The sequence below is a fragment of the Denticeps clupeoides genome, chromosome 6, assembly GCF_900700375.1.
Source record: "Denticeps clupeoides chromosome 6, fDenClu1.1, whole genome shotgun sequence".
Taxonomy (NCBI): Eukaryota; Metazoa; Chordata; class Actinopteri; order Clupeiformes; family Denticipitidae; genus Denticeps; species Denticeps clupeoides.
In genome coordinates, this window is record NC_041712.1 from 16,022,575 (window position 1) to 16,050,571 (window position 27,997).

A 27,997-nucleotide genomic window follows, 5' to 3' on the forward strand; every position below is an offset into this window, starting at 1 on the left:
AGCACTAAGAGTGTGTGTGTGTGTGTGTGTGGTGTGTGTGTGTGTGTGTGTGTGTGTGTGTGTGAATTAGTTGTATTTGTTAATTGCAAGTACCCAGGAGCTGATTGTTTGTACTCAAAAATCAATATTAAAGGCACATTCACAAATATTGTGAACGCAGTTCCTTCTTGCTTATAAACTCATTTTAATATCAATGAAATAATTTTCTATGTAATCTGGTTACCCAGGCCCAAAATCACAGATACTGTCTACAGACATTAAATGATATTTTGCGCCCATATTTAGCTTTTTCTTTTACAAAATGAATATTATACCACACTGAGATTGGATGACTGAGAAATCTTGCCAGGACCATTACACCATATTTTTACTGTAAACGGTTGCAACGTCACATTACTGCTTGAATGATGTTGCCTGACAACTGCTGCATCATAACTGGACCATTTCATCTGAGATCTTTAATGTCACAGCTGTAAATATAAAGATTAAAGATTAAAACTGTGGTGTAATACCATTAACAAGCTGAAGGTCATGTTGCACCATGCTCGACGTAAACACCACAGTGCCTACAATTGCAGTGTGACGTAGGTCCAGTCATTTAAATAGCCACAGGATCTGCCTGTTTTACCCCACCTTAAATCCACAGAAAATTCAATTTAATACTCACATTATATGTGTGAGTTCATTTTATATCATTTGATCCATTTAAAGGAGATGCTCATATGCATGCCAGGCCCGCATCGTCCTGCATCGCGGGCCGGTTTCTCCTGCTAATGAATGGAATGAATGAAATTGGGCTCCCTTTATTAAGTGAATCGGCCTCTCTGCGTAACAGCCCCCCTCAGTAAATGAAATATTGTGCTTGGAATGCTGTTGCACTGGACAGCGGTGCCCTTATAGTAAAAGAATGCACACGTCCTTCTGCGTTTTTTATCACAATTTACACAAAATGACAGAACAGGAACATGGGCTGGTCCTTTTCGTTCAAAATCTCCCTCCCAACACTGTGCTTGTATTAAAGCTCTGTTCAATCACACAGCCTGTCTGAATATGGTTCATTCTGAATACATTTGACAGAACGAGCTTCTGAAATGTGTTTCCTACAATGGACAAAATAATATATAATATCTCTGACAACTCAATCATGTATGCAGAAAATAAGCGCAAGACTGCAAGGCCAGGTGACATATATTTAAAACCAGCAAAAATAAAATAGAAAAAAGAAACAAAATGCACATAATGCATATTTTATTCATTCATTCATTTATTTATTTGCAGAAATGTATGTTTTTACCTGGGCCAAATTATGGCGAGTTGGTCATTTGAGGAAATATCCTTGTGTACTACATTGTAATATATATTAATTTCTCTATTAGCTGCTAATTCTTTGGGCTAGGCCTGTGCAAAGGAATGTTGCTCATGGAATGACTGACCCGTAAGCCCTGAGATGTAAGCAACAGTTAATTTAGATGGGGGCTTCTTAGAAAGTTTCTCTCTCTCTCTCTCTCTCTCTCTCTGTGTGTGTGTGTACATTCTATCTTTATACATTTGAAAAAGAAAGACTTAAAAAACTCTTGCAATAAATTACAAGAAAAAAAAAGTCAATCATACTCAGCCAACAAAATGGATTGTTTCTCCCTTTTTATGTAGAAAGATCAGTTTTCACTGCAACATCTTCACACGTCTACATAGCCTCAGTGTCTGTTAATATTATTATTCCAGGGCAGACAGAGGACTGACATCACATTCCTAACAATTACAAATAAAAAAAAAAGTATTCAGTACTAAAAAATAGAGATTAGCACGATCAACTTAAAAATTCACAATTTGAAAACCTGCCAGTAGGGAAGTGAATGGGCTTGAGGCTCAGTTTAATTTCCCTTCAGTCTAGGACTCAGTTCAACCAAATGAACCAATTTCTGTTTTTTTGTTTGGATGTTTTTTTTTTTTTTTTTTGATAAAAATTATAATTTTAGAATTTTACAACTTAGACGTTGTTTGATACAAAGACAAGCAAAAAAACGTGAGTATTTTCATTCTGTCTTGAACACACTTGACTTTAGTACTTGTTCACTCTTTACACCGCACACAGTTTAAGAGTCGGCGCTATTTAACCTTTAGTTGTAAAGCATACAAATCAACACATAAAAAGGGTTATAGAGCATTGCGGGGGGGAAAAAGACGGCATAGTTACATAACAAACCCAAACAAACCCTAAGAAATATTCCTGTATATTATTTCAGATGTCAGAATATGGGAAGCCAGTGCACTCTGGGTAGCAGTTTGTGTGTCCAGGGGTCCAATTCCAACGGGCCGTCTTGCAGTCAATTGCCATTAGAACTTAATGGCATTTGGCGGCAAAACTGCCCATCTGAAATGAGGAGGGTCAATTCAATTGAGTTACCTTGTTGTCACATGCCGTTAGAACGCGAACTGAAACATTTAGCCACAAAATAGCTCGATTGAGTAAAACCCTGATCACCGCGGACGGCGACCGCCCCCACCCCCTCCCTTCAGAAGATAACTGATGCCCCCCCTTTGGCATCAAAACCTCATGAGGAGCTGGAGAGCAACCATGAGGAGTAGACAGGCCGGTGTGTGGGTTCCTGTCGTGGCACTGTTCCCATCCTGCACTGCTCCGGGTCCTGCCAGAGAGGAAAATCGTTTATATTGGCGGGGATTTCAAGGCCTCTTCAAGCCCTCCCTGCAGTCTTACACCAGCTTGCAATTAATCTGACCTGTGATCAGTCATTATTATCCTCTCCATGTTAGTTCTGCGGTGTAATTGTCTGGGGAGCGCAGGGGTCAGTGGCAGACAAATCAGCAGGGATTCTGGCCTTGGAGCTTTCTACACTCATTGTGAGTAATGTTAAAATCTACTCGGTTAGCATTCCACTGCTTTCTGTCAATCACGTTTTTTTAATGATTAGTCCGGCAGGATAATAGTTTTAAATTGGTCGTTACAAACCTTCCAATATCGCGTATGTTTCAGACGCTGCCTTTTCTAAAACTGATGAAGTCATTTCTAACACAGACGCTGTATCCACTAAAAAAGAGATTGTACGAAAGAAGGCACTTAATATGGAGAAGAGAGGAAGAAGAAGAAGAGAAAAAAAAAACACATGATACTGAGCTGCATCTCACAAGCAAATGATGTGAGAAATTGAGTCAGCAGACAAACCACCTTTGGATAAATGCCTACTGGTGCCATTAGGCGACCAATTCAAACTAGATTATCTGTTGTTCTCGGCGCTCTGTTTACCCATTAGAGTCAATTGAGACGTCACAGTTTGTCAGACATGGCCATGCGGCTGGAAACAGATCATTCGTGGACTAGAAACGGTCCAGCACCACCGATGACCGCTAAAGTAAAATCTGCAGCATCCGAGCAGCTGTTGCGCTCCTCTCGGGCCTGTTAGACCCCATTGACCCTTCGACCATTATCATTATTGCAGAGTACGAAAAGCCATTCTCGCTCGACCTTAGACGCAGCGTGTCGTAAATAAGCTCAAAGGCTGCAGGTGTCCCTGCATGTGGGTGACAATAGTAACTATGGTGACTATACATATATCAGATTATTAATCAACATGGGCACATAAGTAATGCTAATTAATGCAAAATTCTAAATCAGCATATTAATTAATTGGGCCTTGGTGACATTTATATAAAATAAAATGTAATCTCAATAAGTTACTACATACTACATACTATGATATTTAAGATCAGTGTTACAATTTATTGCATGTATCACTTGTTAATGTGTTTTTTTTTTTTTTTTACATTTGAAAGTAGTTACATCAATGTGCGTAACCAGAAAATTTGTTAGGGGCTCCTTCAGTGTTAAATAGATAATTTTCAAAGGCAAAGGTTGAATTAAAACTAGTTTAATTAGCTTTGTAGACAGAATAAAGAAACGTCTGCTCCACTCTTCTCTAGGCTCTGCTGAAATGAATCCCGTTCGTAATAAATAGATCATGGCTTATATGGGCCGTGCCTGTGATTTTAATTTTTTATTTTTTTTGATGGGTATTACAGAGTGACTTAATTTCCCAAGGATTTTTTTGGTGACGTTCAAAACCCTTTCTTTTGGGACAACCATCCAATTATGTTGCCACACTCGATTATTCAAAGTTCCGCACCAGGATAATTAGAATAATAACAGCTTCTCACAATCGAAATCAAAGCAATTAATCAACTTGTGCCGAGGATACAGTTAAAGCATGAAGACGTGCTTATTTTTTCTTTTTTCCCTCTATAAAAAAAACTCTATAAAACTGTAGCTTAATGTGTTTCAATAGTTCGGTTCAACTGGTTCTAACTGCATCTGACGGTGTGCTAGTAGAACGAATCGATACAGGAGCATCAGTCTGACAGTCCAGATTGTTTCATATAAAGGCATGACTGTGAGTGGAGAGGTCAGCTGCTCAGATGCTTTAATGTCTTACGCGCATGCTGCAGATCGCTGGACGATATGCTAGATAATGATAGAGTCGCCTCAGCAGCTTCCAGACGTTTAGTCCCAACCTTGATGTACATATATACTGTATTCATTTTATCATAAGTTGTTCTTTCAAAATGTCATTTCAAGAAAGCAATATTTTGTGTCTGGTTGTTGAAATGTAATGAAACAACATGCACTGTAAGTGCGATTGAATTGATGTTAAAGTCACCACGTCATGCCTTTATCACTAGCACAGATTACATTTGTGTAAATATCTATGCATTAAACTTACTTGATAATAACAGATTATTCAGCCCCAATGTTCTGGTTGTTCAAATACTGAAAACCAGTCAGTTATATTTGTTTTTGAAAAAGCAGTTTATCATTTATTTGTTTAAAAAAGCTGGGCCCAAAATTTTGGCCTGTGGTGTATTAACATGAATAAAAAAATAATGTAGCAGACTTTCCCAATTTAATAAATTTGCACCCTATTAAATTACTGCAAATTGCCCCTAGAACTCCATCTTGCCTTTAAAACATTTGCATTATTTAACAGTAAGTCTCTTCAGAAACCATTACAAACTATTCACAACACACAAAACACAGTCAGCTCAGGACAGGTACTTACACACAAACGATGAGGGCATGCATGATTAGAAATGAAGCCATGCCAGGTGAGGGTTTTGGGAGAAGGAACAGAAAAAAAAAACAGAGATGAAGTGGCATTCGTCATTTTCCACAAAGAACCCCCCACCCCACCCCAAAAAGAAGCAGGAAACAGTGACTCCTGTAGCCACTTAAGACGTCACTCACGGCGCTAAATTGCCATTTCAGAATGAAATTTTAGGCCCATGAACTTCATATTAAGAAGTGCCAACCGTCCATTTGCAATATGACAATCACTTCTGGTAGCACCAGGCTATTATCTGCACACTTCATGTTGAGGAAATGGCTCCATGTGGTGACACCCGTGATGTCTGCGTCATGTCACTTTGTGGTTAGTATGAAAATGGTTATGTTTATTAGGCATGCAGAAAAAAAAATCCACTGAGCAGTGGGTTGAGTGGAACACCGAGCTCATGCGCAGTACTAACCTTGCAATAGTGTTGAGCTAGTGGGCTCAATAATTTCTACACCAGAAGAACAAAGAGAACATAGCTAAAATCAATTGAATATTAACCGCACAAACAAGGAATAATACAAATCATTAAAAAAAAGAATGATCAAGTTGTAATGGCTAAAAAAGAAGAGTACATTCCCTGCAGCTGTCAGCATTTAGCACGTGCTGGACTCACCATACAGCACGATGCTCGTGTTTGCGGCACCAAGTTTGTTGATGGCAACGCAGGTATAGTTGCCGTAGTCCGCCTCTGACACGTTGAAAAATGTCAGCTTTGAAAGGGCTCCATCGTCCTCAATCTCAATACCATCAAAGCCGTTGAAGATCCTGCAGAGGAGTCAGCAAATGGAAGAAGTTGAATCATCAGATGTGTCCCTCACATCATCAGAGCCTCTTTGAAAATGGTTTAATTTCTGACAACATCAACATTCCTGGAAAGAGGGGGAAAAATACATCAAAGTGATGAGTCCTGCTTTGCGCTGCATTTTCCTTCGTGGGCTTAGGTCCATTTTTAAAAGACCCAGAGTGTGTGAACAAAGATTTGACAAAGCACTGATTCTAAAATACGAATAATGTACAGCAAATTTCTTTTTTTTATGAAGGTCCACAGTTCACTAACTGATACTTACGTTTTAGTGAAGCGCTCTTCTACCTGATCCGAATCTCTTGACTGAAAATATTTTTATGGTGATGCTGACGACATGACATTCAGATTCATAAACCAGTCAGGCATGCTCATGCCCTGTTGATAATGATCATTTATACTGCAGAGTTAACTACAATCTGTAGTTTCAAGTCCCCTGTGCAAAATAAAGGGTTAAATGTCTTGCTCGGCAGAGTTTGACCCTGTTACTTTGTGGTTGTCTGGGTCATTGGTGAGTTTGTTACCCTGGGCTATTACAATCCACACAGCAATTTTCCCCCTGCAAGAGCTGTAATTGTTATTTTAAGAGTTTCATTTAATTTGCCAAGGGCTAAGTCATCTTAATTCTACTTAACACGACTCTTAATTGGTACATTCAGAATTGTGAACTATATGCTATGTTATAAAACTAAAACAGTCTCCTATACACACCAATCCTTGTCATGTAGGGCTGCAGCCCTGCATGGTTTAGATCTTTCCATGTTCTACCACACCCAATTCATCTCAAGAGCTGGCTGATAATGAGCAAAGAGCAAACCCACAAGCATGCAGGATAAGTGCCCTCCAGGAAGAGGGCTAATGACCCCTGATCTAGGAGTTTCAATTTAAAGCTGAGATGTTGCACCAACTAAAATATATAAAAATGTCCGGATAATCAAATATGTGGACATGGGCCCAAGATAATTATCATTGTATTTTTCTATATCTGTCAAGTTTTATTATGAGGACAGAAACTGGGGGTAATTAGAGGAGTCAAGATCTTGTGCTCAGTGTTGCCAGATTGAGAGGGATTTTACTCTGTGTTGAAAATAGGCAATGCCGAGAACACAGCCCATGCTAACCTGTGTGCCCCACCAGAAGATTGTGTGTGTGTCTTAATTTAATAAAACCCATCAGACGTGGCTGGTACTCAGTTTTGGAAGAATCAGGCCACCATGCTGTCCTCTTACCTTCTGTCATCTCTGTACCACTCAAAGTCTGCCTGTGGCACTGCATCTGCCTCGCACTGCAGGACCCCTCTCTGACCCAGAGTAACACCGACGTCTTTCCCCTCCACCACACTCGGAGCATCTGCACACAGGAGGAGCGCACCATGCTTACATGTTATCTGAGAGAGGGCCTCCGTGGGGAATCGCAAACAGAAATATCTCTGCTGCATGCATTGTGTGAACGTGTTCCGTATTTTGATTACTGCGGGTGAAGGGCTTCATACAAAATTCCTAAAATTATTAAAGAATTATTACAACAAATGCACGCTTAGCAAATACAGAATTAAATATGCAAATGCGAACTGTAGTCACACGTTAAACCTTGTGGTAGCGTAACATAAGCACATGGTAACAATAATGGTAACATAAGGAGAAGAATAAAGCCCTGCAGCGTTTTAGCGTATGGAGCCTGTCTGTTGGCAGCGTTCAGAATAATAAAGCTGTTTCTGCAGAGCGCCGAGACAGACGGCTGCGGAGGTTTGGGGTAAATGACTCAACGCTTACAGTTGACTGTTAATTCCACCGTCTGGACGTCTGTGGACACCTCGTTGACCGCGGTGCATTCGTACATTCCCGCCCGCTGTCTCGTGATGGCCGGGATCTCCAGGTACTCGTCGTCGGACGAAAGACCGTGGCCTGTTGGGACAGAGGGGTAAATGCAATTACACAAAAATCCACTTACGCTTCAGGGGTCACCTTGTGGTAGCGGGCTTTAGTGACGCGCTCCCATCGGTGGGTGGGCGGCAGATAAGTCGGGTTTCTGCACGTCCTGTCATTCTGCTGTTCTGTAATACGGTAACCCTCGCCCTGTAACTGTACGTTCTCAGGGGAGCTGTTGACGCATGCAAATGCAAAGTTAGGATACACATTTTTTTTTTTTTTTTTAGAAATAACTTTTAATAACGATTTTAACCGTGGTGGCATGTCATTTATTTTTCCGACAAAAGGCATTTAGAAAAAAGTGCCATTATTTGATTGAGCGCCGTGTATAATTTGATATTAAAAACACCTGTCTTCGGAAGGTCACTGCTCTCTCAAATGAATGAAATTACAACATAAAGACACAGAAGGAGAAATATAGGACAAAAAAAAATAAAAAATGAGGATGAGTGGGGAAAAAAATAGAAGACGTCAAACATTCCCCTGGAGAGTCTTTAAGCCCATTGTAATGAAATGCTGGGAATGTAGCACAGCGGCGAATCTGGCTAAAAAAAAAACACGGCGTCCTCAAAAGCAGAGGAAGCCACCAGTCAAATCCGAAGCACCCATCCTTATCCCTGACAAATCTGTCCGGGACAGTAATATTCAATTCACGACAATCAAAGACTGGCAGGCGCACATGCTTTTCTTTTTTCATCATTTCATTTTCTTTTTTTTGTGACACAACAGTGTACATTATCCCAGACTTCGATTGTGACTGAAAATAGAAATAAAAATCTAAAATAAATAAATACAATGGTGGTGGTACATGGCAGACTGTCCAGGCCTAAAGTGAATCTTTTAAAAAAATTAACATGAGAATTTGAATACTGTACAGAAATATCTTTTTTTTTCAGCTCCTTATAACAAGAAAAGCTAAATGGAATGGGGAAAAATTTGATGGTTTCTTCAATTAATCGAAAACATCTGCATGAAATCCACACTTACTCCCCACACTGACCAAGATAAAGAGCGTCTAATTAATGTGATTTTGATTCCGTGCTGTAATACAATAAAATATGTAGATCTGTGTTTGGGGGGACAGGCGCATAGCCGCTATACACTTGGGAATAATTAGGACCGAGCAGATGGGTTCATCTTTACTTTGTGAGTCTGTCAGTGGTCTACAACTTTGATGTTTCAGCCATGCATATGCCAACGGCTTGGAAGTTGAAAATCTCAAATGTTCATGTTTGGCTCAGGGGACGGTGGGAAATTATCCTTTCTATTTGCGTCTTGTGAGGTGCTAAACTTCAAGGTGCATACATGGCTGACATGAAAAATGAAATATATAATATAAGAGAGCAAATTCCCAGGCGCTGGCAGTGACACTAATACAATGCACATCTATTCACTATAGTGGGTTTTGGAAAGACTCACACCTGGGAGGAGCAGCTAATGAGGAAGCTTTACTTACCTGAGGAACGTCTAGGGGAGCTCAAAGCCCTCGGCACCGCAAACTTTCACCGTTAATGTCACCACTAATTCCACTGCTACATGTGAAGTGCCATCAAGGGTTATAATAGCTTGTATGCTCACTGGTTCATGACAGTACCTCAAGACATCCAAAACGGTAAAATCCGGCACTAATGGCAGCAGTAGGTAATGGGTTCTCTTTACTAACAACTAATAGTTAAGGAATCATGTCTAAATAGCCCAAATTTTACATGAGGTCTTTCTAGAGAAGTTAAAACAGGATGTCGTTTATGTTGGATTAAAACCTTAATCTACCACTGTTTACCCATTTAAGGAATTGATAAAAATGTCTTATGAACAATGATTTGGTGTCCAATGACATTTAGGCAGCTGTGGTTCAATAAGGTAAGTTTACTGGATTTTAAATGGTCAAATATTGTCAGTGAAAGGATTCCTCTCCTTTGTGGTATGATATTGTTTATGTGCGATTTACATGCTATTTCTATATTCATAAATTTGATCACAATCCATTTTGTCATTCTTATGGTAAGAGGTACATTTTATTTGCCAAACACTGATGGTTTCTTATAAAAGCTGTTGTTGTGCGTCAAAGCAAATATCATATTGGAGATCTAATGCTAGTTCAAAAGACAGGTTATGATAATGACATTTTTAAATGACACGACTGACTGAGTGCTTTATGCAGCATATTAGACAATAACACAGAGCTGTGGCATCAGGTGTATCGAGAAATGCCGTCAACAGCAGAATCATCACAAGTTCTACACTCATAATGCATCAATATTCCCTGCATTTTACGGCTGCCATGATGGATCACGTCACGGTGTTGGAATCATGAAAGGACGCAGCAGCGCTGCCATTATCCTGCGAATAACACTGGCTGCTTTTGTATGCCAGTCACCTATTGTATTTGCCACCTAGGAAAGTTCATTTGCTTGAAGGCATCAGCTGGACAACCGCATTTTGTGCTGTGAAGCTGGCAGAGAAGGGCTTGCTCTGTGCAAGGTCCACTGCAACAAACTATCACTCACAGCAAGGACAAAAAAAAAAACATGAATAAATCAACTGTCATAAATTCAGCAAAAAATAAATTCTGTGCAAGGTGTGAAATTAATGCTAGAAGCAAGCTGGATGCACATACTGGAGATATTTACTGCTGTATAGTTATAGGCTATAACTCAGAATAATTCTGTTAATTGGTTGAGTATGACCCTGTAAATGCCCCATTTGCTGCTGCATCGCTGTTCCACTCACTTTTCAAGCAGCCCCATGACCCTACAAGTCTGTCAAATTGCCATTTCGCCAAAATTACCGGAATCTGGAAATAAAATCAGTGACTCATGGCGCAGCCCACAGTATGGCGAGGTGAGGTGGACACTCTCAAGTGGGGGCACACCATCACACATCAAGCGTGGGCTCCGCTCACTCACCTCCGCGGAGGGCCGGCAGAGCCGTGCTGCTGGTATGTTTCTGGCAAATGATATTGATGTGAGAAACCGGGAGAACAGGCAAGGGCAACGAGGAGTGTATCAACCCAGAGGGCAGCTCAAAGTGTCATGCAGACGAGGACACACACGCACATTCACTTGATTTTATCTGTGCAAGGACCTAGGATAATAAATATGTATTTAGACACATATCAAATATGTACTAATTTTAACAAACACACACTGGTCTATTTTCTTTACCTTACCCTGGAAGCTCAAATACTTGATTATCTTACCTATTAATGTGACAGTTGTAAAATCCAAATGTCCACTTGAGACACTTTAGGCAAGTGGTCCTATAATATAAACTATGGTAAAAGAGCATGGATTATTGCTGTATCGATGTAATTATACTATCTTATATGAATCAAAAACTGCAATTTTTATTCATGCATGCTTAGTTTTAAATTGCACTAAAATTGCAAGTGACTTGCAATATAACAGAATAGTAACTTTCACATAAACAACACGCACATAGCTTTAGGACCTATTATTTTAAGAGGCTTTCTCACATATCGGAATTCCTTGTCAGCTGAGATAATGTGTGTTGACAAGCCTCACTTTCATTTGACCCATCAAGTCATTTTATATGAACTTAATGAGACAAGGAAAGCACAACAGTTACTGATGATATTACTAGACCTTTTAGAAGTTTTACAAGTCAGAAATAGGACGAGTATATAATAAATAAAAAATATAGATAGATATAATAAATTAAATGATAATAATCATAATAATCATTTAAAATAGTTAAAATTTTTGCTTCAAACTCATTTTACTGAGCTTTACATCAATATATGTGGCCTGATATCTTAAACGCCTATATCTTAAATGTGCCTGAATATCTTAAATGTCTTTGTTAGCAAAGACAGACACTGGTTCTAAGGTTCTAAGGTAGTGAATTAATCGTAGATAATAATTTATACAGCACGAACACACCGCGTTCCTTTAATTCCTTCATCAGTTTCGAAGATTGTGCCAGCGGCAACAGCTTCACTATTTTGTCACCGATTGTGAAATTCCCTGTGGTTCTACACAGCTTAAGGGTCTTAAATTGGTAATGGACCGTCCCTGCGGCATCCTGGAGACTTCTCGACTGTCACGAACATGGAAAGCACTGTGGCTCATTATTATTGGTAAACACTGTACGCAGAGCCAGAGGCCATATTTACATATTTCATACCAGATCCCAGAGATGAATTATTAAAAGCTGGACCACAGCGAGGATCTCTCTTCAGTCCGAATCAAATGCAGCATTTACACATGAACAGGCAGTGAATAAAACATCCCTTTACCCCCTTTTTTGCTTAGATCATAGACTCTGAGAGCTCTGATCTATAGGGTAAAAAAAACAAAAAAAAACCCACTATTTTGAATCTAAAATATCTTTCATATGAAGACCACATAGACCTTAATGTGACAATACAAACCCTGTCACTATCGACGAGGTGCAGACATTCCATATAGAGACATTTTCCTCTTTTAACACTTGGAAAGCAGTGTGTTGCTGTTATAGGTTTGTGCTTCCCATGCATGTTAATGCCTGATAAAGTGTACATGACATCATATGATATATATATACGGTTAGAGTAGTAGCCTAGTGGGTAACACACTCGCCTATGAACCAGAAGACCCAGGTTCAAATCCAACTTACTACCATTGTGTCCCTGAGCAAAACACTTAACCCAAAGTTGCTCTGGATAGGGCCGTCTGATAAATGCTGTAAATGTAAATTGTATATCTTATTTATGTTTTACATTAAATTGAAGACACAGGATTATGAAATATCACACATCAGGTTATGAATAAACATAAAATATAACAAACAAGGCAAAAATGGGACACTCTTGTCTTACATTTTACATTTAGGATATTTTGCAGACACCCTTACAAAGAGCTACTTACAATCAGTAGTTACAGGGACAGTCCCCCTGGAACAACTCAGGGTTAAGTGTCTTACTCAGGTACACAGTGACAGTAAGTGGGGTTTGAACCTGTGGCTTTCTGTGGTTTTCTGCTTTATAGGTTTGTGTGTTACACACTAGCCTACTGCCACCCCTGGCTTTTCTTGACCAAGTTGGACAATTTCCAGCAGTCCTGTAGGCATATTATTATCATTCAATCATGTTAATGAGCATCTCATGAAGTGGCTTTTGAATGAGAACAAAACAGTCATGAATGTAAAAATACCACAAAAAAAAACTAAATATGTGGGGAAATCCTCTTCAGGAAAAGCCCATGTGCTATGGAACAGGGCATACTGGATAGTGGCAAAAGACTGGCCTTCACCGCTTCTAATAAGGTGGATCTACTCAGTGTTCTATTTGCAATTAGATGAATATGTTCATGTTTCATTTAACTAGAATAAGTACATTTTATTCTTATTTATACTTATTAGTACATACTATTTGAATAAATAATTGCTAAATGATAAAATTAGTGTTTTAACAGTATGAATGTAAATAGCTCATTCTGGATTAACAATCAGACTGTCAATGGCACTAATCACACTTCAGAACAACTGCAATTCTGGTTAATCCACATCTATCGGGTTCCCATTACCTTCATTAACACTGCTGGGGAGAATCTGCACTAATATGGAAATTTTTACCCACCGCCTCAACCCAGCGGCACACACGAAACCCGATGCAACAAGCCACATGGAGTACGGATCTTCAAATGTTCAGTCTATTCCAAAACTCCGTACCCCTGGATATAAATTTATTTCACACTTTATTTTTGTCATCTGCAGGGAGAAAAAAAAAGAAAGAAGTAGTCTGCCTTGAGGAAAAGGAATAAGCTCTCAATGCAGGAACTGTGGAAGGAGATATGGCTCCTGCTGCAGGGATCACTTGGCCTTTCCAAATGTTCTGCACATGAGGACTATTAAGGAATAACAGTTTCAGCATAGGTCTTCACCAACTCCTCTTTTATTTACTTGGTTATTTATGTATTGGAAAGGAAGCTTAATATTTGAGTAAAAAAAATTGCACCCACCGCTTTCAATGCATTCACACCATTTAAGACCCAAAGACGGAATACAACTTCACAGAATTAAGCAGTTTGACTCTTTTTGGGCAAATTCAAGGGAAACTATAAATAGGGTGTTTACCGCTCCTTTCCCCCGCCTAAAGCCAAATGCCCACATGCCTCCAAGTTCCCTGAATCGCTCAGTTTGTAGCTTGTGATTAAAGGAAGAACAAATCCCCTTCATGAATTTCAATGGATGCTTCCAGTCGGGGATTGTTAGGGGGATAAATAAACATAAGCACCATGTCAGAGCTTTTATTTGATCATGGAGCATGTCAAATTAAAACAGACTACTTTTAGGTTGCTTAAAAAAAATATTTCAGAAAATGGATTGTTTTATTGGGGGATTTCTACTTTTACTACAATTCCGCTGTGGAATAATAATGTGCCGGTTACTGCTTTCAATGTGACACAAAAAATGCAGCTATGCGCTTCAATTTCGCTCATAAGCATGACCAACAATGAAGTGCCGAGTGACTGTTTACACCCTAGGATATGCACTGAAGACTGCATGGAAACGTTTGAGGCAGGATCCAAGTACCCTTCATCCTAGGTCAACTGCAGTGTGCCGGTACCTGCAGGAAACTACAGGCAGACTTGTAGACAAACTTCTACATAAAGGATGCAAAGGATACTATTTTCAAACTGGTCCTGGGCCCAGCACTGCTAAGCATAGGGCTTGTTACACACCGATCATCTTCTTCCAGACACAGATAGATGATTGACAGCTCTTGTGCACGCTACTTCCTCGTTCTGGATGTAAATGCTGTAAATGCTGAGGATGCCTTTGACTTTAGACTCACAACTAAACCCCGTTTGTAGTTTGTGGTGGTGCAGGTCTGGAAAAAAAATTAAACCTGACCTCTAAAAATGTAAATGTTAAAACAACTCTTTATAGGAAAATGCTAGTATATAATAGAACATGTCTAAGTCAGCATTGTCTAACTTAACTGTGACTTAAGATATGTATTTACACTTACAAGGTAAGAACCTTTGCATGTAGCTCAAGTTATAGATTTAAATTAATAAGCATAGTTTCCAACATAATTACAGATGAAACCAGGGTTCACGTCTTCAGAGTGACTGAGGAACAGTAAGCAGAGGGATGGAGAAAGTGCCAAGGGGAAAGACTCATGAAGTATTGCTTGAAATGGAGCACACAGCAGAAAGATGATCTTTAGAAAAGCACTTCCAGGTCAGCCAAGTCACAAATGTATTATTCATGAAAAGGACCAAGATGTTCACAGTAGTGCTGTGAAAAACAAGTTCAAATTAATCAGGGCTGGTGAATATTATTTGCAGATGTTCAAATCTCATTTCCACATTTGATGTCTTTTGCTGTATGAATATTTGGAGAATTGGCTCGTATTCTACAATTGGGGATGAGAGTGGCCAGGACTAGGATAAACTCTTATGTGGTTCTAGAGAACCACGAACCAAGAACTAGGGCTGCTAATGAGGAGCTTAATGGTTTTTGGAGGATAGAAAAAATGAGCATGTCCCAAATGTGTTTGAAGCAGTGTGGAGAAGTTTATAGATTTTGTTCACAGAATTAAAATTTAAAATATATATCCCTTTGGCTACAAATATATATATACATTTTTCATTTTTTTATTATTATTTTTCTAAGTATAGTAAAAAAGTACAAACAACATTAATTGGAATCTCAGCAGAGCTCAATGTGGTGGTCCTGGATGTCAAAGTTACAGATGATCTCAACTGAAGGACTGTGAAATAACACTCTTGCCATGAATGGAAGACCATCAAAGCATTCTCCACTTATCTTCTAGAAACAGTGCAGCTGCTGCCATGTCACATTAACATTTCAATTCCAAGACCCGGTACACAAAGGGAGAGGGGGAGAACAGTAATTGTTGACTTGTTTATATGCAAGTTTTTATCATTGTTTGCTCCGCTGTAAGGACTGACGTGAAGCAGAACACGCCATAGACAGGAGGGGGGTCTCGTCGTTTCTGTAACACACCCTGAAAGCCCGACCAAGTCATGAGCTCCTCCCAAAAGCGGTAGGCAAAACGGCACAGTCAGAAATGTGATTACAGTTTTCTATGCACAACGTTTCCGCCGATGTAAATCGGCTCTAAATTAATTCAGATTCCCCGCATGCAAACACTCGTGTGTTAATGAGTCAATTATCACAATGCAATTACCTGTAATTACCAGGACACGGTTATTTAAAACAAAGTTTTTTTTATAAAATAATCCTGCTGTTTCGTTTTTTTTTGTGCCAAGGATAAAATAATCAATGAATGAAATAAGTAAATGGGGATGAGAGAAGAAATTCTTATCTCTTACCTGATGGAGACAGCAGTTTCCAGGTTACGGAGGGCTCCGGCTTCCCGCTGGCAGAACACATCAGGGTGACATTGGAGCCTTCGTTGACCACTATGTCCTTAGATAAGCTCATGATTTTGGGGGGGACTGAAGGAACAAAAAAATATAAAATTGCTTTTTACTGGAGCATAACCATCTGTTGGAGTGGTCAAGAACTACATTTTCAAAATGCACGGTCTTTCAGAATAAAAACGTAAAAAAAACAACATGAATAACATTGAAGTACATTCTGAAAATGATTCAATTGATAAAATGAATGCCATTGACTCAATCCATGTGAGCAATTTAGCTTTTTTCATTTGGGAGCAAATACATACATTTTGTAGGGGTAGTGACGGTGTTCTTGTGTTTAGAGAAGAAAAAAAAAAAGTAGACTCCCCACTGATGTGAAAATGTTTTCTTTTCACCCCCCACAGCTCCTGAGTGATGTCAATTTCTTGGCCTCATGCAACTTATTGATTATCTACAGTAACTGACCCACTCATGCTGTGCAAAACACGACTTGCTAGTATGCCTAACGCCACCTACATCCCAGGCTTCCGAGGTCTCAATTTGTCTCGAGATAGCAAACACTTCATCGTTAATCCTGGGTGGTGGTTCCCTGGGCTCACCAGATTTCAGAAATCCTTTACAAAGACCCAAGGACTACGGTTGAATTTCAGATTTACCTTCAGTTTTCATCTCTTTTCAAACATATTGCAGAACTGTATTGTGTTGTAATACACGCACACACCTACACAGTATACATTCAGCGCTATTATAAAGCTAAATAGCTAAATTGCCAACAGTGTTTTGCGAACATTGCTGAAGCTTAAAAAAGCGTTCCTATCTTCATGATGTTGCTTCTGGAAATGCAGGATGACCTTTGTTTTTTCCAATATAGCAAATGTGGAGTGTGCATATGTGTAAGAATGTGTGTGCCAGTGTGTGTGTGTGCGCAAGCACGCTTAATAAAGCATTTGGGCAGCATCTGAAATAATTGCATGCATGAGCTGCTAGGTGGATGTGTTCTGTAGAAACAGCACCCACTTGCATATCCTTGCTTCAGGGATGTGTGAATTGTGGCTTGTCTGCATAACCTTAACATGGAAGTGAATCTCAGCCAATGTCAGATTCAGCCCTAAGTTGAGTACAAGTTTTGCTCATCCGCAGTGGTGCTGGCTGTTACCAAACTCCTATTGTTAATGTAGTCAGAACCTTGTTTTACCAGCAGCTACACACACACACACACACACACATACACACCACATACACACAGCAGTATCTCTATGCACTTTACATTACATGATTAGAATACAAGCTGAATACACTTAAATTAAGACTTCAAGTCCTATCCAAAAACAAAAAAATATTAGAGAAAGGTTTATTAAAATCATAAATCTTCATATATGTTTTAACTAAATGAATAACCAAAATGTTTAATGATCTTTTTTCTTATTACTTATTTTTTATTCATTACCCTGCAAACATTAGGTTATTACATTAAGTAATTAAGTTTTTTAGCATTATGGGTTTAGGGAGTGACGTTCTTAACATGCATGTTAGACAATGCTCTAATGAAGCTGCTGTGGTGGCTATATCGTTATCTAGAAACGCTTCCAGCGAGCTGCAGCGTGTGGGTACAACATCAACATTCATTCCTGTGAAACCTTCTGGATTGACAGACTGATTTTCTGTGGATTTTACTATGATGAGTGGCCCACCATGGGCTCAGTGAGCAAATCAGAAGTCTTCAAACACACAATTCATCCTTTGGGATCATGGGAAATACAGAAAACCTTTATCCCACCTTTTTTTTCTCAGCCATTTTATGTCGTTCACTGACCCTTAGTAACCCACAGTTCCTGACATTACACTCTGCATTGCTAATATGCCTGAATGGCTCAGGGTATTCGGATGGTCCTCCTGAGACTGTCCAAGTGGTACAAGGATGTAAAAGATTCAACAAAGTACCCACATGTCCTAACCAGTATAATGAGATGCCCTGGAGCTGGTGAATCTGTGGTTCAACAGTCCAGGTTTTTTCAGGAAGATCCTAATTTGATTTTTACTCTCTTCCTCTTTTCTTACTGAGACATTTTGCAGTAGCAGGCATCAAAGCGCCACAGCTGGTTTAGGCCTTTTAATCCCCGACCCTCTCTGCACACACTTTCTACGGTGGATACAGCGTGTGACAAGCATCTGCTTCATGTTCCAAATCGGATTGTGCGGACCAATTATGGATGAAAATGCAGAATGGACCAGGACAAGAGCTGTATTCGGGCCTTAAAAGTTAGGCCCGACCCAGCCCGAGCCCGACAAGAACAGCTGTTTACAAGCTCGAACCTGTTTACAGCCCAACATTGGTGGTGGAGGCCGTCGAATCTGACTTTACCACAGGAAAAGGAAACGTGTGGGGAAATGAACGGTTTGATGTAAATAGTTGAACGCTGCACGTACAGACGTGAGTTACACGGTTTAGTGTAGGTGGGCGGCTAGGCACCATCTCTGATGCGCACTGCCAAAGAATTAGAGCTCATTAGTCAGAAAGCAAAAAGTGGGCGTACTGTACCGTTGACTCCGCCTACCATCTTGTACAAATAAAAATCTTTTGTTCCAGACAGAATGGAAGGAACATGTTCGATAAAAGCTCACCATGTTATGCAAATGTGAACATGCACGCAGTTCATTTGCCTAATGTCAAGAATTATTAACATAATTTATTCATGGTCAAAATATTTTCGCTTCTTTCTCGCCCTTATAGTAGTAGTCTAGGAACAAGAAGACCCAGTTTCAAACCCCCATTACTACTATCCAGGGGGACTGTCCCTGTAACTACTGGTTGTAAGTAACTCTGGATAAGGGTGTCTGCTAGGTGCCATAAATGTAAAAAAAAAAGTTTAATCTGGACGCATCACATGACCGCTTATTTACCATGCAGGCATGAGCCTGTGTAAAATTATAGAAATTAAGTCCAAACCTTTAAACAAGACATGAGATCAGGGTTAGAAGGAATAGGTACTCCAAGAGGAGCGGTGCGTCGAGAGGGACCTGCTGAGCCAGGAATTTTATAAAACGGCCGAATCAAAGGCGGCAGTGGCAGCAGTGTTTTAACGTGCTGGTCCCTGCGATCAGAACACAGGCCTGCAGCTTTCATCCGAGTAATAATGAACATCTCGTGTCATTTCTGAGATGATTTTTTGGCGGTATAGCTCTAGGTGTCTTATATAAATCAGTCAATGAATAAATAATACAGACATCAGAGATGGGTTCTGTCCCGGCACTGCTGACTGACAGGCCTGTGCTAAACAGAGAGGTCGGCATGTTGCGTGAGCATTTCATCGCATCGGCGGTGGTGACAGCACGGGTCTTTCAAAGCCTTCGGAGTATGACTGCGTGTTTGAAGAGGTGACAAAGAGAAGCCCAAATTCATTCCACTTTCCCTTTTATGAGGCTCATTACAAAAGAGGTGCATTTATAAGAAAAAAAAAAAGCAGACATAATTGCTTTTTTATTCCGCATCAAAAATGCAAACAAAATGCATTCCACCTGACTGATTTATTGATCGCTGAAAGAAAAAAAAATGGAGTGCGCTGGCTGAGGGCTAATCCCTGCTTTTGTGTAGCTTTTTCAGACCGCAATAAAAAAGAAACACTCAGCAAACTAGCACACAGCAAAAGGCATTAAAATATCGCATTAAGTCATAGAGCAGAGAATAATATGCATACATGAGCTCTTTGTCCTATATAAAATGCTGCCCCACTTACAGAATATGGCCAATTTATCCCAGCAGAACATTATTATAAATATACTGCAAAGTACACACTGGAGATGAATAGGGGAATAGTTAGCAATATGGATTAATAATAAAATAACCCTATATTAAAACTATTATCTTTGGATTCATTGATTTATTTAAAGTTGTGAAAAGTAACACAACTTTTTTTTTTCAAGAACCAAACTGTGCACAAACTGTGTCCTTGACACCACAGTGGAATCCCATCACAATGCATTTCAGCAAATTTCCATCTAAAAGGGACTTCAAGTGACAGTAAATTGTCTTGTTTGAATTCATCCCATGATCTGCCCTGTGGATCTAATAAAAAAGAAAGTGCACACACACACACACACACACATACACCCTCTGCAGGAAATGACCTCACCGCCGGAAGACAGCTGAGTCAGCAGAAATGCTGCTTGGTCAAGGCCACCGGCTCTTCCGCAAGGGTGCCACTGGGGACATCTCTCATGTGAGCAACGCCACGGCACTGACCTGACTGTGTTCCTGGAGTGTCCGGAATATATATGAGAAATGAATTCAAAATTGAACAGCCAGTGTTTTTATGGATTTATTTATTTACCGGTTGGAGTTTCCTGCACCATGCAACACATCAGATCTTAACAAGCCAGAGAACTTCTCTGGGGCTCCATTCCTGATTGGGGAACCCGGCAGAACCTGCAGACGTTCTGCTTCACTCTCAGTGTTTGCACGGCATAACTCTGCATTGATTACCATACATGCCGCAACATTTTTGCATTACAAGTGCTTCATGTGAGAGACATCAGTTGCACAGTCCCTGTATATTGAAGGCACAGACATGATGGCAGTTATAGAGTGCGAACGTACATATTGCACATTTGCAGAAAAAAGAAAAGGATAACTAATATTGAGTCACATCCCAAGTAAATGAGTATATCTATTTATCCGTATAAAGGCATGGGGGGCATGAAGCAGCGGAAATGGCGCTACATTCCAGAATAGGGACATTTCCATTTCAAAGCCGCACAGATTTTAGCAAAGGTTGAGGATCGCTGCTTTGTGTGCATCAAAATAGAAGCACACTGGTTGTGTTTTATCCCAGTTCAGTTACACCCGACAAGAGCTGCTCCTTTGGAGACATTTGCCTATAAATAATTTATTTTAAATCTGTTCAAATCCCTTCTGCCCGCACATGAAAAAGTGCAGGGAGAGTTCGCCTTAACTTGTTTAATTTGTGTGTTAAGGGTTCGTTTAACAGTTTTCTTATAGATCCAATTTTTTAAATATCATTAATGTTTTTTTATGTTTCCTTCCAACCTACATTATTGATGTGTTGTGACCTGCTTTCAGCATCCACTGGAATGCTATATCCCCCTTGAACAATTTTACAACCAAATTCAGTTTGTAAAAGTCATGTTGAATTAAACATATCAGGCACAGTTTTGACTTTTTAACACTGTGACGCTGCCGGGGTCAGGAGAGGATGTATTATCATTTTTAAGCACTGAGGAGGTTAAACTGTGACTTTTCTAGGCTTGAACCAGCTTTTCCAAATGTATTCATTAATATTTAGCAATATTCATTTATGGGTCATTCACTTTTTCTGACTATTTCTTCAGTGTAGAACAAAACTGAAAACTATAAGATGACACACATGAGGTTACGCAATTCTCAACCATCTTAAGTTGAAATTTTTCCAAAAATGCTGCATAGGATGATGCTCTGAGTCACAAAACAATCTTTGTCTTCTTCTGCAAAAGATTAATGAGTAAATATGGGTCCTCAAAACGGTACACGAAAGTGTAGCGTTTGTCGATAGAAATCTATTCTAAATCTGGCGACATGGCCAGGGGTTGTCATGAACTTGCTCACATATGCCTCCAAGATGCATGAATTGATGGATGAGCATGAATTTATATGTTTGCCATAAATTAGGATCGCCAGGTAACAGGAACAAGGGGAGACCTTGTTATAGAATGGAATAGAATAGAATAAAATAGAATATTGGCTGTACTGAAGCATGCAGAACAGCTGAAAAACATGCTATCTATCTATCTCCTGCTGCCTTCCCCGCAGGGGGGGACAGGACTGCCACCACGGGTTTCTAAGAAAAGCTCAACAGCATGAATTCATTTCCAAAAACAGAACGGAGGTAATTGGCAAGGCGTTAAGGCAGAAATCCCACATCACAACACTTCACAAATTCACTCCCAGCAAATGACAGACTGCTATCACTGTACCCACGGAGGAGAATTGCAGCCTTGCTGGAAATCTATTAGACTGTGGCGGCTACACCAGCAGCAACTGGAACGCGATAGCGCGGAGAGCAAAACGTGTGTGTGGTTTTTACCGCATCATACACGCAATACCCCAGCATCAAGAGTGGCCTGTTCCATCAACAATTATGTCCCCAACGGCACACTGTAGCTGTAACCTTTCAGCGAGATGCTTTTAAAATGACGTCCACGTCCAGCTCGTGAGCCAGGGAACTGATTACAATAACCGAATCGCCCGCGCCGTAATAAATAGCGAATTGTGTACAAGCCTTTATCAGCACGGCATTTAAAAGGCGCTGAAGTATCTCTGCCATAAGAAGCCGCTATCTGCCCTAACCATATTCCTGCACGCCGTATGAATAACTAGCACAGTGGACAAAAAAACTACATTCAAAGCCAATAAAATGCTTACTGTGGGGAAAAAAGGCTCAGTTTTATTGCACAGGCTGTCACACATCCAATAAAGAGATCTGCCTGTGTGTGCCTGAAGACTGGAATGCTTCAACCTCTGTGTGAGGTAAGCCATGTTAAATTGCTTTCTAATAGAGTTGTAGCTTCCCCTCCAGTTTTTACAGGGGATTTCAAAGCTTCAAAGGTTTCCTGAGTCAATAGAATATGTTACCAAATTTAGATGTAAGGAGGCAGAGCCTTGGATTTAGCATGGAAGCGGAGATGTGAAATCAACATGAATAAACATGAGTAAACATTATGGTTTTCATATTATATTGATGTCTTAAATTTATAACATTGAGTTCATTAATTGTGTCGGCTGTACTAGTTACTCCAGGTATTAATAACTGCATGTAAATGCATATAAGCAGCATTTGCAAATGTATTTATTTTGCTTGCTCATGTATTTTATTGTACTATAATGCACACTGTGCCACGTAAACCTTTAATTGCACTGCAGTTCCTATAGAATCCAAATACCATTTCTATGAAACCATGATTGTAAAGTGTTATTTGAGGGGCTGGTGGAGCTCACATTACACTAGGCACTTTCAATAGAACCAAGGGTAGTGGAGGATGGACATTGTTGACCTGAAGGACATTGTTGACCTGACACTAGCAAACAATCTGCACACTTAGCATGTAATGTCAGCGTGTTTAAATACATCAAGAAGATCATATGTAATAAGTCATATTATTACCCACATCGCTCAGTATTATTCAGTTTTATAGCGGTCCTTTACAGCAATGATGCTTGTTCATGCTTATGCCAGACAGATGACTGTCTTGTTGTCAGATTTAGATGTACAACACCATCTGAAATGAAATAGGAGAAGGCAACGCCACCCTGCTGACAAGTAGAATGTGCTTGTGACAAATGTTGAATAAATACGCAGTGCACAAACTGCACTGGTTCAGAACATATTCAGATGTTTGGTTTCATAAGAAAGATCATATGTGAAACTCAATTTGCTCAGAGTCTAAGGGCTCAGTTGATCCTAAGTGAAACAGTTCTAGCCTACACAGAGCCACAAACGGCAAAATAACAACTGACAAATAGTGTGGAATGCACTTCTAAATTGGCTACTGTTGTCTACGGCAATATGAAAGCGTGCCTTGGCTCAAAGCACCGGAGGATATTCTCTTTGTGCCCAGATGCGTCTCAGGCTTTTAGCATAAACAAACTGGTTACTACACTTGACAATCGGGTGGTGGTGGCCTAGCGGATAAAGAAACAGACCCGTAATGGGAAGGTTGTTCAAATCACCAGGTGCCACTAAGGTGCTACTGAGCAAGATACCTTCCCCACACACTGCTGCCCACTCACTAAGGTGATGGGTTAAATGCAGAGGACACGTTTCGTTGTGTGCACCAAGTGCTGTGCTGCAGTGTATCGCTTCACTTTCAGAAGCTCCAAATAGGAGCTTCTAGCCTTGATTCCCATGCCTATAGATGCAAAAGTAGGTTCTGCAAAAAACAGCTTTTATCAGTTGACATTGTTAATTAGTTGTAAATAACATATATGTTGTGCATGCTTCAGCATAAAAAATCACGAAATGGCAATAAAATAAATATTATTCATCAAAACTACTGAATGCCATGACTATCATCATTAGAGTCAGAACCTCCGAACTACACTAAGTGACCTAGTTAAGGTCATTACTTATTACTTCTGGTATTCTGAGGCATTGTAGAAAAAAAAAAATTAAGTTATATATCTAGAGCTGCATCGTAATACTTGTCAGACACCGCTTTTTGTGTCACTGTTCTCTTGACAGACTCCTTAAGGGAAGTTTTGCAGTGGGTTGTTACCGTGATGCCACACCATGATCTGTGAACAGCTGTCTGCGAGGCAAGTCCCAGGGCACATTGGGGCTTATTGCTCATGGGTAATTAATAGAAAGTATTGAGCAACCACATAAAATGTTGGAATTTGCAATATAAATTTCCATCACAAATTAACCAAATCATAATGTTTGATTCACAGCTATAGCCAAAATTTTAGAATCTAGAGCAAAATGTCATAATTGGAAATGCAAATGATGACCTCTTTCAGGCACCGACAATTAGCATGGTATTTCCTCAGTCAACCATTACAAAATATTATATGTGCAAATTTTTTTTCAAGGCTTTTGGATGCAAAAAACACAGAAAAGGCTTGCCTCCTACATTTTGAATCATCATTCCAGGGCAATTATGCAATTATGGACAGCCAATCATCACCTAGTCTTAACTGGCCACTGCTCACTTGAGTGAAAGTGGGATACTTCTAAGGCCAATCATACATTGGTCTGTTTCAATTTAAACCCTGTTGACATTCACAATGACACTTCATATTCTCTTTTTTGGCAAGTGTCTTGTGTGAAAGTCAGAACGCATCGACAGGGAGTGGGAATGATTCCTGACAGGATGATGGATAGCAGAGAACTTTGGGGCAACATTAAGTTGCTGAATTCTCTAATTCTAACTAACTAAGTTGCTGAATTCTCACAACTGAGTAACTGGGAGCATGACAACCTGGAAATCTGATGCAGATAATCAAGATTTCAATACCGTGGTAGTGAGCTATATGATTGCTTATTATTAAGCAATCATATATCACGTACCTTATTATTTATTAGGTACGTAATTATTGCCATTTCATTTCCAGACAGTAATCTGCTCATGTCCTCCTCTCCATTTTGTGTGGTTATGGTGTGTTGGGCTGGAAAAAAAAAAAAAAAAAACGACTACATTGCAAGACAACATTAGGTTTTCCTGACTATGTGAAGTACTTACAGTAATTCAACGTATGATGAACTTAGAGACGTCTCCAGCCCAACGGTGGATCCTAGTCAGCCATGATAACAATTGCTATTTGTGGATAATGGGAGTTGGTAGTCATGACCATGTATGCATTCTAATGGAGCAAGTCATAGAAGGCAATCAACCACATAACGTAGCCTTCAGAGATTACAAATAAGTGCTGACTGAATGGGGTTGTGGAGAGAATTGAGGTGGCTCTGGGTTCATTCATCTGATCCATCTGATGGTTTCAAACAGCACAGCCTTCAAATGCCTGCAATGCGAAGAGTGGTGTAGAGCAAATCTCCCAGGGTATCTCCCAGGGTAAAGATCTACAGTTGTGAAAAAAAAAAAGGTATTTCAATTGTCTCTAACATTTAAATGTCACAATTCAGAGAGATTATGTCTCATACATATTATGTCTCATACCTACAAAAAACGCAAAACCGGACTTATGATCAGCACAACAAAGTGAAAGGTACTGAAGCGCCTACTGAAGAGTGGGATTCTAAACAGTGGTATCCCGAGGTACCACAAACATTCTATGCACAGGGAAAGGCTGATGTGATTTTAATTACTCATGCTGGCAAAACACCCACCAATGTACATACTGGACAACAGACATTAGTGAGCAAATTACCCATATATCTTCAATTTGAGTTGAAACATTCATTGATGAGTAAATCATGGGTGGATTGCATTCCATGAATAAAATAATCATGAGGAGCAAACATAAGCAAGGTAGAGTGAAAAATGAGAACAAAAGTATGAGCTGCAGCCCCAGAAAAGTCTAAAAGACTGATTCTTTTGTAGGCTGGAAAACAAACTGGACTTTATCAAACAAACTGGAATTTGACTTTAAAGACAGCAATACATTAGAGCAGGTAGAGCAAATATAGGTCAATATATATTTTTAAAGTATTTATTTGAAAGATGCTCAGATTATAAGAACAGAAGAATGTAAGGCTTCCCTTATCATTAATTATTTAAAAATAATAGCTGAATATAGGCCTTTTATTTTACTGAACCTAAAAGATGGGCATAAGCAAAACAAGTTAGTGTGTTAATTCCCAAAGGCTCAAAAGTAGTCTGATTTCTTGACAACAATACATTTTAATTGTACTTAGTGATTGATTATTTCATTTAATGCATAATTGATTTTCTCCTCTTTCTTTTTCTAAAAGGGAAGCTTTTTGGTAACATGACAGCCACTAAATGTCTTGGGAAAATATGGCGATTCTCATCAACTACTGCAGTAATTATGTAAGTTGTATGAATTGGTCATGGCTGCTTTAGAGACAATGAAATGACAATGCTGCTGTGGTTCAATTAATTTAAAAAAGGGAGGGGCTTTGCATGCACCAATGCTGCATTAAACCAAAATAATTATTTGCAGAGGTGACGAGTTAAATCCTGGACAGCACTGGGTGAAATCTAAATCTCAAGGACAAACCTATTGTTGTTTTTTTTATTGACATTCCAACATATGTTCACTCACAGGCTGCTTACAGTCTATCTTATTATTAGCGATAAAACTTAAGAACCAACTGGAAAGGAGTATTGTTAAAAAAGAAGAAGAAGAAGAAGCTCTCTCAGCTTCTCTGAGTTAGTGAAGTCACTGCAGTGAGACAAACTAAACAGTGTGTCATGCTGTCCTCTAGCCTGGAGCAGATCCTGACTCTTCTCATAAATATAGCTGTACAGTTTGTGGAGATTAGTCTGAGTTATCTCTGCTTCTCCTTGACCAATGAACAATGCACATTAACGGACAAAATGCAACAAAAAGTACTTTGAAAAAAATGTGTTCTATTCATAGTCGGGGTATTCTGCTTTCAGTGAATTAGAGCTGACAGATAAACATGTTCCACCTCTGCAGACATCATCGCCGCAGTGTGTCCTCCTACACGAACAAATCTGCTGGAAAACATGCGTCAACACAAGAATAGGTATGCAAAGATACATGCTGTTGTAGGATTTCCCTAGTTAAATGACAACCCCCCCAAATAAATACATAAATAAATATTTAGATAGATAAATGAATGTGTTTGTAGGAGTGTATAGGAGGATACACACACTGTGTGGTTTTCATAGTTTTGATGCCTTCAGAGAGAATCAAACTTTTCTTTATCGGATTTTAGCACATTTTTGGTAATATTACCAGACTGAAACCAAAGACACCAGAGCTGTTAACAGTTTATTAACATATAAAACATGCCTCAGACATCCCAACCTGCAAAACCTGAAATGTGTTTTATATTTATATATATTTTTGGCACTCTCCTTCTGCTACGACCAAGCCATTTTTGCAAGTTTTGGAATTAATCTGTTGTAAACCTTGACCAGCGTTTATTGCATGAAAAATTATCCCATGCCTATTTCATAACGAGAAAATTTGTACATACCATCCCTTCCATCATACAATCAACATTTAACCAATTGCAGTAATTTGTCTTAAGACTAATTATGCACATAAATGCTACGCATATTCACAAAATAAAAAACATGTCCTATTAGCAAAATACCAAGCTGTAACACTTTTATAACTGTGGC

At 39.5% G+C, this 27,997-nt stretch overlaps 1 protein-coding gene across 8 annotated transcripts in view; it reads right to left on the minus strand.

The window, feature by feature from the left end:
- Positions 1-1,938: 1,938 nt before the first annotated feature.
- Positions 1,939-27,997, minus strand: part of LOC114792459 (neurotrimin-like) — a 135,585-nt gene continuing 109,526 nt past the window's right edge. For 3 of the 8 annotated variants that reach the window (XM_028983595.1, XM_028983599.1, XM_028983597.1), the window contains exons 4-10: positions 16,160-16,285; positions 7,698-7,829; positions 7,155-7,275; positions 5,737-5,888; positions 5,536-5,571; positions 2,969-3,046; positions 1,939-2,645 (exon numbers count right to left, since the gene is read on the minus strand). In XM_028983595.1, coding sequence (XP_028839428.1) covers positions 2,545-2,645; positions 2,969-3,046; positions 5,536-5,571; positions 5,737-5,888; positions 7,155-7,275; positions 7,698-7,829; positions 16,160-16,285 — 746 coding nt within the window. In that variant the 3' untranslated portion in view covers positions 1,939-2,544. The remainder of the gene's footprint in view (positions 2,646-2,968; positions 3,047-5,535; positions 5,572-5,736; positions 5,889-7,154; positions 7,276-7,697; positions 7,830-16,159; positions 16,286-27,997) is intronic. The other 5 variants (XM_028983598.1, XM_028983601.1, XM_028983596.1 and 2 more) reach the window with 4 other exon arrangements.